Source organism: Urocampus carinirostris, chromosome 16, assembly GCF_059441175.1.
Source record: "Urocampus carinirostris isolate Australia breed hairy pipefish chromosome 16, RoL_Ucar_1.0, whole genome shotgun sequence".
NCBI classification, from domain to species: Eukaryota; Metazoa; Chordata; class Actinopteri; order Syngnathiformes; family Syngnathidae; genus Urocampus; species Urocampus carinirostris.
Genome location: NC_142364.1, coordinates 32,072,389 through 32,084,912, shown reverse-complemented (window position 1 = coordinate 32,084,912; position 12,524 = coordinate 32,072,389). Strand labels below are relative to the sequence as shown.

At 38.3% G+C, this 12,524-nt stretch overlaps 1 protein-coding gene across 2 annotated transcripts in view; it reads right to left on the bottom strand.

The window, feature by feature from the left end:
- Positions 1-361: 361 nt before the first annotated feature.
- niban2a (niban apoptosis regulator 2a) overlaps positions 362-12,524 on the bottom strand; it is a 43,492-nt gene continuing 31,329 nt past the window's right edge. For both annotated transcript variants that reach the window (XM_088356230.1, XM_088356231.1), the window contains exons 7-14: positions 8,515-8,619; positions 8,277-8,439; positions 5,682-5,869; positions 5,463-5,618; positions 5,166-5,279; positions 4,937-5,044; positions 3,315-3,426; positions 362-2,840 (exon numbers count right to left, since the gene is read on the bottom strand). In XM_088356230.1, coding sequence (XP_088212356.1) covers positions 2,026-2,840; positions 3,315-3,426; positions 4,937-5,044; positions 5,166-5,279; positions 5,463-5,618; positions 5,682-5,869; positions 8,277-8,439; positions 8,515-8,619 — 1,761 coding nt within the window. In that variant the 3' untranslated portion in view covers positions 362-2,025. The remainder of the gene's footprint in view (positions 2,841-3,314; positions 3,427-4,936; positions 5,045-5,165; positions 5,280-5,462; positions 5,619-5,681; positions 5,870-8,276; positions 8,440-8,514; positions 8,620-12,524) is intronic.

Genomic DNA, 12,524 nt, shown 5'->3' with positions numbered 1-12,524 from the left:
TGGCAGAACTATTCTGTATTACGCATGTAGAATGTTCAATTCGTTTCTTGTACCTCATTAAGGTCGTTTATCCAGACAAAATTTGGACACAGATTATGTAAGGTCCGGCTCATCTTTGAAGAGCAGGATGCTCCATTACACCGGAAAACAACAGCAACCAGATGATGGAGGTGCTGTATTGGAGTCAGATCAGGATGCTTCTTTTGCAACTGGTAACCACGGAAACCAGTAATGTACCATTATCTGGTTCATGTGGGGGAGTATTCTTCTTAAGTTTCCTAAGACACACAAGAAGTGGTGCCCCCACCTGGGTGGTTAAGGGACATGTGAACCATAAAAACATTGAAAACAACCACTTGAATGTAGTTTAGGAAATAACTTTATTAAGCAATAAATCTTTATACATATTTGAAGATGAGTAAAACAAGACCGCCATCTTGAAAAGCACAACCACAGAGGTACAGGAATAAATAAAAGGGGTTTCTGTGTCCTTCTTTTGAAAGCACAATAAAGTTTAACAATGCAAATGGTTGCTTCCAGAAAGAATGTGAAGGATATGTAGTTCTCTCCCCAACATTTAAGACAAAACAGAGTACAAAACCTTCAATAAGATTTTACCTCAACTGTAGTTATTCATAATGTGTCCAGTACACCAATCATGTTTCATGTCAGTGTGTCATTCTTTATATAAATAATTCAAAAAGCCCTTTCTCCAGTGAGTAATTTGCAATGTGTGACTCATTTAGGTAATCACCCCAACCTCGATGTGATGAAAAACGTATAAAGTATAAATTCCAACAAATAGGGTTTACAGATTCAACTAGGGCAGAGCAAATTAAACATTTGGGCCCAATGAATAAAAGAATTGTGCAGAAAAAGACACCCACAATATTTGATTATGCACTTGGAGAAATATCAAATCCAATAATGTTGATGTACTCTACTGTGTTTATAGAATAACTTCCAATAGATTACGCCAATAGTTAAGAAAGTAAATCGTTATAAACACTAATTGAAAGAAGACTACATTATAAATACGAAAATACTTACAAAAATAGATAGAATTTGAAAAAAAAACCCTCGTAGTTAAAACACGCTTACAAAAGATTATACTGTAGCACCCTCTGCTGGCAAGCAAGATCGATGGACTATTGTACACATTAACGCCAACACTTTTTTTATGTCAGGGTTGACAGCATTCCATTCGATCACATGGTGTTTTTACGCTATTATATTACTAAAAACATCCAGATTATCATTTAAAACATTATGTATCGTGCATTCAGTGTCACACAAAAAAGAGGGAAACTTCCGTGCGGATTACCTGATTACATTGCAAAAAATGTAAAAGAAAAATATAAAAAAACCTCTTATTTGAAAGTTGTGTTGTTTAGTATTAAGATATTTTTATTTGTTTTTCTAGCTAAAATGTAAAAATTGTCTTACCAAGCAGCTGGTAGATAATGTTGCTCATTTTATGTATTTTTCCAAATCTATGAAGAAAATATGTCTTAAAGTATTTAACGTCTGCTAGATGAAATAATCTACGTATGCGAGCAGACGATGAGATTGTTTCACTGGGGGGGGGGGGGGGGGGGGGCATTTCCAATTTCGCTCATTTTAAGCACAACTGTTCTTGTTTTATGTAATTACTTGATGTTGTAAAGAAATAAAAACAATTGATGTAAAACAAGAAAAATTGTGCTGCCTGGCATATTGTAAATTATTTTGCTAATTTAAAGCTTTTTCCTCCTCAATTTTGGCATAGAACATTTTTTTAAATGAGCATAATGATTTACCATTTGTGAGGTAAGTTTAAGTTTGCATATTTAGTGTAAGATTTATCTTATTTCATCAGAGAAACAACATTAAATACCTCAAAATGAGAAAATTATACATAAAATGAGTACAATTTCTACCAGTTATTAAAAAAAAAAAAATCTGTTTTGTAGTGGGGGATTTGAGTTGTGCAACATAGAAAACGAAACTAAACAATGCAGGTCCGTATTCACTAAAACACTCTTCCTATGCCGACTCCGCTTCAACAGGGTCAATGATACTGTTCGCGCTATTTGAGCTCATTCGCATGGGCTCCTCATGCAGAGCGGAGTCCGTTTTCATTTGATTTTCTGAATCGGATTTAGCTGCGCAAACTTCAGTGGTTTGCTCGCTGTCTCCTTCCTGCACCGCCATCTCGATTTCCTCAATAGCGCTCTTAATTGCTGCCTCCTCCTTATCAGCTTCCTGTTTTTTGTTTCCCACCAACTGCTGCAGCATTGACTGCGGTGATCGCTTCTCTAGTGGAGATTTGGTTGGGACGTCCTCCACTAAGTTGACTACATGGCTCACCTCCTCTTCCTGCGTTTCCTTCTCAAGAATGACGGAACTCGACTTCGGTGCCATCCCGTTAGACACATCACTCTTTGTTTCCTCATCAATGACAACTTCCCTCACGGGATTGATCAGATCTCTGATCTCTTCCACACTATCTGGAGATTTGGGCGCCATGTTTTCCTCGGACTGATGCTCCGAATCCATGGATGTCATGGTATCTTCTTCGGGGATGAGTTCCACTCCGGGGACGTCCAGGCAGGATTCATAGGGCTGAGGTACGTCATCCAGCTGGATCATGGACACCACTTGCTTGCGTCGTTTCCCAGAATTTCCATCTGCATCGCCGCTACCGCTCATAGAATCCTCTGGTTCACCGTTGCCAAATTTGGTGCTCCAGTCCACGGGAGGGTTATCGCTAAGCAGGTGGATGTTGGGATCGCTGTCGGTAATAACGATACTGTCCCTGTAAAGATTGTGCCTCCTTTGGACAGCAGCCTCCTTTACAGCTGTGAAACAAGGAAGATAAAAAAAGTTACAAACAGTGCTGACACCAACAAGTTACAAAGGAATGCGTTCCTGGAACGCAATTACTTCTCCCGGGAATGACTACTACAACGAGTTATCAATAAAAATGTGTATCTCTGCTGTTCTTACTACATTATCCTGCCTTTGGTGAAATGCAGACCATGAATTATATTGTCCTCTGCTTGCTGAATACTACTGCATCATTCACACTTCATCTACAACCCTCAATCCACCAGTAACATTCCTATTTTATTCAAAAAAGACAAAATATCCTAAAATTAAAAACATACACCAAATTTGCAGTGCGTGCAATCAATAAATAGACTCTATTTGCAGGTGACATTATTCTGAATACGTGACTTGGACTACCTATAGTGTAAAAAAAAAAACATGCTCTTCAGATAACGATTTTATCAATTACTAATATAAATATCATTTCTGTCTTCAGTCCTCACCCATCATAATGTCCTTTGTGACAGACTGCAGCACCACCTCCTCAAACATGTTTTCCACAAGAAGGAAAGGGGCAAAATCTTCAAAAATGAGCTCCTTGAAACGTGGAAGCTCCTGGGGGAGAACAGGTACATATATGTAATAGAAGCACAACATCATATTGCTTTTACTTTTGCCAGAATTGGAAGCCAGATGAACAAAATCCATAACTGCTGATTAGCAGAGAGCTCAAAGAGGGAGTTAATCTAGCCAACTCATTGCACTAGTTTTGTTTAGCTGCTTAAGATAACATTCAATGGAAATCTGATGTTGAGCCGTACTTCCTAAATGCTACATTTTTAAAATCCGCATTAATTCCTTTATCTTAATTCCAATCTGCATGATAACAGTATTTCATTTGATTGATCCAAAAGAATAATTTATCATCATCTGCTCTGCTGAATTTGAGCATGTATACTAAAATAAAACAATAAAATCAACATAAAGAGGTAAGCTTGAACTGTTCCAGTGGTTTAATCGCACTCCTATGGATTTTCACATTTATTTAAAAAGAAGTTAAAAAAAAAACATTTTACCCATCTATTAGCTGGTCGAGTGACATTTTACTAAATACCAACCAAATGTATAATACCACCTTTTCAATATATTTGTTAGATTTTAAGATTTTTTTCTCTGTGCATTCATTTAATATATACAATCCTTATCTAACAACATATTTAATAATGAACATTATACTATTACTGATTTACTCCCCCTATCCCCACAAAAATAACACCCAATTTTTGCAAGATTATTCAGGCATTATTTTTGTTCCAACATATATTTTACCCAAATTAGATAAACTCATATTGTCGTACAGGGCAGTCCAAGATTCATTGCTGGCACTTACTAACCAATGCCATTTATTAGTAAATGGTGATATAATATATATATATATAAGCATCATTCAACCCCTGCTTACTCACAATTTCGCACACATATTTATTCAAATTTAGACTATTTTTTTTAAGCTTTTTATATTTATTATTCTCATCTTATATGTAGACTCCATCCAGGTGTTTTGACATAATTTAAGCACAGCCCCAAAACAATTTAATTACATACAGATTGTATTTAGGGCTTACAAGATTGTTGTGTGTCTACATCAATTGTAGTTATTAACTCAATTACAGCTGTAAATACGTGTGTAAATGTGTGTTTATTTTTCTCAACTTTTATAATAAATAAGTAGGTGCTCATATCAGTTGTACAGCTACAAGTAGCGAAGCTGCAATATCTGTCACCAATGTGAAATCCAAATAATTGGAGTGTGAATTAACAAAAATCTGCCTCTATTATTATTGCTGTAAAGATTAGATTGCAATTAAAATTGGATTCACTTAATAATTTACAGCAGGGGTTACACACATTTTTGAAGCAGTGCGAGTATTTTGAAAACAACTGTTACTGTGTTATCTATTACAATTTTGATACTGTGTAAATAGTGTGTAATTATTAGGAGATGTATTAGAGATAAAAAAATCAGATACACCCAACAAAAAAAGGACCTATAAAAGATATTAGAATAATTTAGTACAATCAAAAGCACAGTGTAAAAATAGACTGCAGTAGCGGTTCTACTTACGGGAGAGCAAGACGGTGCAAGCTGCTGCAGCATGTAAGGGATTATGATCTGAAGCAGAGCCTCCCTGAAGAACTTCTTGCGCACTGTGCTGCTGTCGTAATCATATTTCTGGAAAGAGGGACCGGAACACAGGCAGATAACTGACTGCTTGAGCATTTGCAAAATAGTATTAAAGGCACCTTGCCTACTACTCAATTCTTCAAAATGTGTTAAATTTCTCCCAGTTTACCTTGAGAACCCTGTCTTGGCACCCTTGGATGACTTTGCATAGGTCATCTTCTCCTTGGGTAGCCAAAGATTGCTGTAGCAGCTGCTCAAAGGTATGCACGGCATTGTCCATTTGCTGTCAAAACAAAAACAACCACATAGAAAATAATATAAAATAGTATTTCAGTGTGTAAAAATCTCAAGACTGGGACTAACAAGTAACAGTGAAATTGTTTCTTTTTGCCTCTCAGCCCTATTGGGGCTGCATTGACTATGAACAACATGTGAAAATTCCTTGGAAAATGCTGCATATTCTCACCTCTCTCATGAGGATCTGTGCCCTGCTGACAAACACAGAAGGGCTTGAGACGTCGAACCTTTGCTGCAGTCCCTCCAGGTTGAGCTCTTCAACATTGTCATAACAACTCTTCATTTTAACTGGATGGAAAGCGAGCATGGAGAGCCTCTCCATGTGCTGAGAAGAAATTTGGATGGTTAAGAGGAAACTTACATAGGCAAGAGATCAAACCTGCCTTACCGCTCCCAGTTTTTCTTTGTCTCCCCCATTTAGGAGGTTCTTGCTGATGTCCACCACCTCCCTAAAAAAAACATCCCTGACCTCAGCAAAACCCCGGCTGGTAGGCTCCATTAGGGCATCTAAGATGGAGTTGATGAAAGGTTGGACGCTCCTTTTCAGTAGAGACTCTGCTTTGGGTAACACCAAGGCTGCATAGAAGTGTAAGAAGAAAAAACATTAACATCGATATCCAACCATTTTGAAGCTGGGAGCTACTCCTTTAGTGCTGATTGATGTAGATTTTATGAAGGGCACTGTTATACTATTTTTGGACATTTACTCTTCATTAGTCATCCATATTGTTTCAACAAAATTATAATGTAACATCAATGGTAAAATATTTTTGGAACAGGCCTGAGGATAAATCTCTAACTGAAACCTGGCTGCCCGGAGTAACAGTTATTATAAAGCATTGTTGAACAGTTATGAAGAGAAAAAAAGGAATGGAAAGCAAAACCTTGCAAAATGTGTATCTTGAATTAATTGTTATTGACTTAATGGTCATTTTGGTCAAAACATTGTTTAAACTATTTAGATCGATGAGCAATAAGTAAACAAGACCACCGTACTAAAAATATAAGTAATACGAACTAGTTTCTTTGGTCATAGGCAACCATGTCAGGTTATTGGGCCTGATGTAAAAAAAAAACTCGGCTGGCAGTCAACGAGATATTATTGAAACTGCGTGTTGGCCTGCGAGACATAAATGTGAACTTGTGTGAATAGATAATGCATCATTTAATCATTTTACTGCTACATTTAAGGTATGCTTGAGAAATATTTGGGGAGAAGACAGGTGACATAAAACTGGCTTAGTTTTTTTTCCAAGATCAATACAAGAATGCATTATTTTGCATAACAACAAAAAATTAGTGTGATGATGTGTTGATGGAAATGTGACAATATGAACAAACGATTGAGGGAAATCTATTGCAATAAGGCATACACATTTTATTTAAGATTTACAGGGAATACTTGATGCAAGGACACTTGATTGTGACAACCTCAGATTATTAAAAGTGCCCTCAGCAAAGTGACAGAGGACAGGTAGACAATGTTGTACCGTTACTTTATATTCACACTTTTGTGTTTCGCGGAGATAATACTGCAGCTGAAAGATTACAAATCTGATTTTATTTAACAGTAGGGCCATGCCATTGTTTTTGATTGCCTATGCAATAAAAGAACAGCTTTATCTCAGTAGTACACACTCAAGAGCAACCAACACAGTATGTGCTGGATTGTGGTACAAAGCTGAGTGAGCACAAAGTGATTCATCTTTTTCGTTTCATGTACAATGTGTTGTTTTCCCATGTTTAAGTACAAACATTGAGGAAATTTAAGCTCATGAACAGGATAAGAGCTATTGAACCTTTGGAGTAAAATGTTCAGTAAAGCAGACACAAGTACAAACACTTCATCAATTTCCACTAGGGATAATACACCTCACTAAAATAAGAACATGAATTGCAATGAAGTATGACCAAAATGAACCCTAAAGTGTGCAGATAAATGAACATTTTTTTCAAACAATAATTTACTTCATTGACCATAACCAAATTTGATATAAAGATTTTTGACGGTGCTCTACAAAGTCTGGGCAGTCGCTAGGTGAGTACAGCACAACTTTATTTCATATCTACTTGTTTAGTTATTTATGTTTTAAAAAAATATATATTTATAATGGAACCACTTAAATAAATTATTTTTTAACTTACAGGTATTTTAAATCATTTTATTTTCTATTTTTGAAGGGACCATTTCATGTAATTTCTTATTAATTTGCCGGTAGTTAGTGATATGTTTAAATACTTACATAATTTGAATATGGGAAAAAAATATCCGAAACGCAAAGTCCTGTACCCCAAAAAAAGCAATGAGCCTTTAGTTGATCACAAGAGACACAGAGTTTGTTTTTCGACAAAATTATAAAAGTTACAAATGTGCAATATGTATTGTATGATGTGATACTCAAATTTCCAGACAAAATAGTTTTTCCACAATGATTTAAGATTTAATATCAGTATTGACACACGTAACCGCCCCTCAATGCCGAGGTCCGACAAATCACTGCTTTACACCAAAAAACATCAGTGACCAGATGATGAAGGCTCTTTTTTTGACCAGAGTCAGATCAGACAGCTTCTCCTGCTACTAGTGACCATGGAAAGCAGTACCATCTGTGTCTTGTATGGAAGAAAACTTCTATCCCAAAAAACGGGATGGTGAAGTATGGGCGCCACCAGGCTGTACTTGCCTAGGACACACTACAGGAAGTGGTACCCTGAGGACCCCGGCGGGAAGGGATCCGTAAACCACGGACTTGCATTAGCATACTAAAATGTATCCATAGTTGTCTTTCAAACTCAATAATACAGCATTTGATTTGAAGTAAAGTTATGTCATGGAAAATCCATCATTCCAAACAGGTAAACATGCAAAATATCCTTACCAAATTTATCACCAAAATGCAGTGCCTTCCTAGCGACTGTTTAAACTTTAAATGGTGAGTTTTTTAGAGAAGCCCTAAACCGTATATTAGTAGAAAATATTTACCTCGAATCTTGCTGCTGACGTGTTCTTTCGACGAGATGACCTGATCCATGTCAGTTCTCAGCCTGGCATCCAGTTGAACCTCATTAATCTTACAGGTTTCAACAAGATTGTCATACTCCATGGTGGTCTGACCCAAAACCTGCCTGTAGACTGCATCCGAAATCTACAAAAATATTATCAATTAGAAGCAATGCCCTCGCCATTTCATCTGGCTTTGTGCAATTTAAGGGTAACTCACAAACATCCAGTCCCTCTGCCTTTGCTGCATCTTTCCTTTCAGACGAGGGCCAATTACGTTTCTCAGTTCCGGGTGGAGACTCTCCATTACTAGATTTGCTAGAATCTGGACATAGATAAAAACATTTAGAGTTTTTGAAGACATGATTTCTGAATAAAAACTGTCTTTCACTTTCTGTTCCATATTTAAGGTTAACCTGGTATGGATTGCAGGTGAACTACAATTGACCATTAGCTAAGCCCTGGGAATCTTTGATGTAATCTTTAGATAGATAGATAGATACTTTATTCATCCCCGAAGGGAAATTCACATTTCCAGCAGCATCCCTTCGCTGAGAACAATACAATAATAAAGCAAAAAGAATACAATATACAAATACCCAGTGTGACAGGCAAATGCCCACTGTAGCGTGGTATATAGAATAACTAAATAGTGCTACACAGAATACATATTGCAATAAGATTCGGTAATATGCAATGTAGGTGGTGTGGTTTACTGTGGGCTTTAACTCTGCCGGGTGGAGTTAAAGAGCCTCATGGCATGAGGAAGAAAAGATCTCTTCAGTCTGTCCGTAGTACAAGACAGTGACAGCAGTCTGTCGCTGAAACTGCTCTTCTGTCTGGAGATAATGCTGTGTAGTGGATGCGATGGATTGTCCATGATTGACCGCAGCTTTTCCAGTGCCCGTCTCTCAGCTACTGTTGTTAGGCTGTCCATCTCTTTGCCCACAACAGAGCTCGCTTTCCTAGCCAGTTTATTGAGACGAGAGGCATCCTTCTTCTTGACGCTGCCTCCCCAACACGCTGTCGCATAGAAGAGGGCGCTTGCCACAACTGTCTCATAGAATATTTTCAGGAGCTTTTTGCAGATTTTGAAGGAGGCCAGCCTTCTGAGGAAGTAAAGTCGGCTTTGCCCTTTCCTACATAGAGCTTCTGTGTTGGCAGTCCAGTCCAGTTTGTTGTCCAGCTGCACACCCAGGTATTTGTAGGTCTGGACATATTCTACACATTCTCCTTTGATGGTTACAGGAACCGGGTGAGTTCTGGTTCTCCTGAAGTCCACCACCATCTCCCTGGCCTTGGTGGTGTTCAGGTGCAGGTGGTTTGCGTCGCTCCATCGGACAAAGTCCTGAATCAATTTCCTGTACTCCTCCTCCTGCCCATTTCTGATACATCCCACGATCGCAGTGTCGTCGGCAAACTTTTGCACATGGCAGGACTCAGAGTTGTACTTAAAAGTCCGATGTATATAGAGTGAATAGGAACGGAGAGAGCACGGTCCCCTGCGGAAATCCTGTGCTGCTAACCACAGTGTCCGATGTACAGCCCCCCTGTTTCACATACTGGGGTCTGCCTGTCAGGTAGTCAGTAATCCATTCTACAAGGTGTGAGCTAACTCCCATCTCTGTCAGTTTCCTACTCAGTAGCAGAGGCTGTATGGTATTGAAGGCACTGGAGAAGTCCAAAAATGTAATCCTCACAGCCCCCTTAGCCCTATCCAGGTGAGAGAGGGATCGGTGTAACATGTATACTATAGCATCCTCCACTCCCACCTTCTCCTGGTAAGCAAATTGCAGTGGGTCGATGGCGTGACGGACCTGTAGCCTCAGGTGGTGCAGCAGCAACCGCTCCATGGTTTTCATCACATGTGATGTCAGGGCGACCGGCCTGAAGTCGTTGAGTTCCTCAGGTCTTGATTTCTTTGGGACTGGGATGATGCAGGATGTTTTCCACAGCTGAGGGACCCTCCCCTGTTCAAGGCTCAGGTTGAAGATGCTCTGTAGAGGGTCTCCCAGCTCAGACGCACAGGCTTTCAGCAGTCGGGGGGATACTCCATCTGGACCAGCTGCCTTGCTGGTTCGCAGCCTTCTCAGCTCTCCACACACCTGGGCTGCAGTTATTTTTAGTGGGGGGATGTCTTCCATGCTAGTGTCCAGAGGGGGAGGGGGAAGGACAGCTGCAGTACTCAGGGGTGAGGATGAGGATTTACTTGAAATTAAAAGTAAGTCTCAAAATGGCTGCCCCCAGTGTGGTTTAAAAATGCTTGAATTTTTTTTTTAAACTCAGATTTCACCAATACAATAACAAAAAAGCGGTATTTTTGCTTGACTTCTGCTTTAGAGTAGGCATGACTTGTTTTTTTTTTTTAATTTTCTTTGCAGATGACGTATTGGGTGGTGGTGTGGGCAAGGTTTCACTCATGGCCAACACCACCCAAGAACTGCCAAAATAAACTTTAAAAAACAACACAATAAGCCTATTGAGATGAATGATTTGCAGGAAGTAGTTTATTAAAGTCAGACAAACTGCTTTTGTAACCCTACTAATATACACTACTGCTAAATATCGATCTACAACTGTAGATTTTTTTAAAAAAATGTAATATTTAATATCACTTTTTTATACTATAAACCTTAACTTACAATTTTAAACCGTGGTATTTCATCTTGTTGTAAGTTTTGTTGGACATTCACAATTGCACTTTTTAATTTAGTTGTGCGTGTGACATATTACAATGACTATCCATTCAATTCCGTTGTATTATATCTAATACCAATGCAAAAAGTAAGGTAATTAAAGTATAATATTAGCTTATGTAAAACTTCTTAAGTTTACCCTATCTGATGAACCATTTTCTAACAATATTTGCATTTCCTAGGGTCAGAAATGAACAGTATCCTGCTGAGAAGCCAGTAATGTGCAGAAAATTCAATGAAGGAGTGAACTTGCATTTAAGGCGTTTTTATTTCACATTTTAACATTTAGTCAATAATTAATGAATAGACCAGTTCATCTGAATTACTCATTGAGAAATCACAAATACTTAAATTGTTTACTATAGTAAGTGTGCCCGTTTATATGGTCTTCTGAATGATTAATCATTCAGATTTCATACAAAATCTTTGTAGGTCATGTTCATAATTGAGTCTAGGTTGACTGTTCGTTAGTAATCTGAAGGTTAGCATGGCTGCATCTTAAAAGACACTTTATAAAGAGTACTATAGATTGACTGAAAACTAAAACCACTTCTTGTATTCAGATTTATATTGTTTGAACTTACAGGTCACAAAACGGGGAAGGGAACTTTAACAAGCAAAAAAACTGACCTAGTGAGGATATGCGAATGTTAACTTGACCAAACCCAAACTGTATTTCAGCACCAGAAAGTAGATATCAAAAGCATGACACTGTGCTACAGAACAGGCAATAAAGGAGGGGGTACTGCTATGGACACAGGATGATTCACAAGGTCTCTTAAGAAAACTGAAAGAGACTTATTCACAGGAGAGACCCGGTCAGTAGTATGTGAGCGTGACCTTTTCCATGCTGTTAAAGCAGAAGGGGTGGAGGATGACTGGGGTTCCCTTTACATTCATGTGTTAATACATTCTTGTCTTATAGTATGCGAAGTGGGTGTATGCATGTGCAAAAAGGCAGCTTTTTATTTCCTTTGACACCCACTCTGCTTCTGTATTTTTGTTTTACCATTTCACGTGAAATTTGAGAAGAATTTAACAAACAGTGGTCATAAGGACTTTGGTCTTATGTTTGCTAAAGTGAATGACTACAATTTTGATTGATTTAATACATTTATTTTCAAACATGTTGCACACATATAAAATTAAACCTCAGTAAGGAAATTGACCATGTGCTAAGGGGTGTGAAGCCCAACCCCTCATTTGTTTTGTAGCTTTAAAATTGTAACACATCAAAGTGTGGAATGTGATCATGACCATGTATGGTAACAATGTCAAGAAGTAGAGCACAGTCATCTGCCTCTGCCACGACTGAACTGTTTACTTGCTGAACAATGCCAAAAAGGAATGCTGGGGCCAAAACAGTTGGTGGCAGACAAAAAGGTTGGCAAACTATGTGGTTGTTCGCAGAAATGTTGATGGTATTGTGGATGCTTGCTAGGTGTGAGGCTGTGCATGTTGAAAACAGGAAAGTGCTGAAAACTACTCACAGTACTGAGAAGCAATGAAGGTGACTGAAAGCCTTCAAAACGAA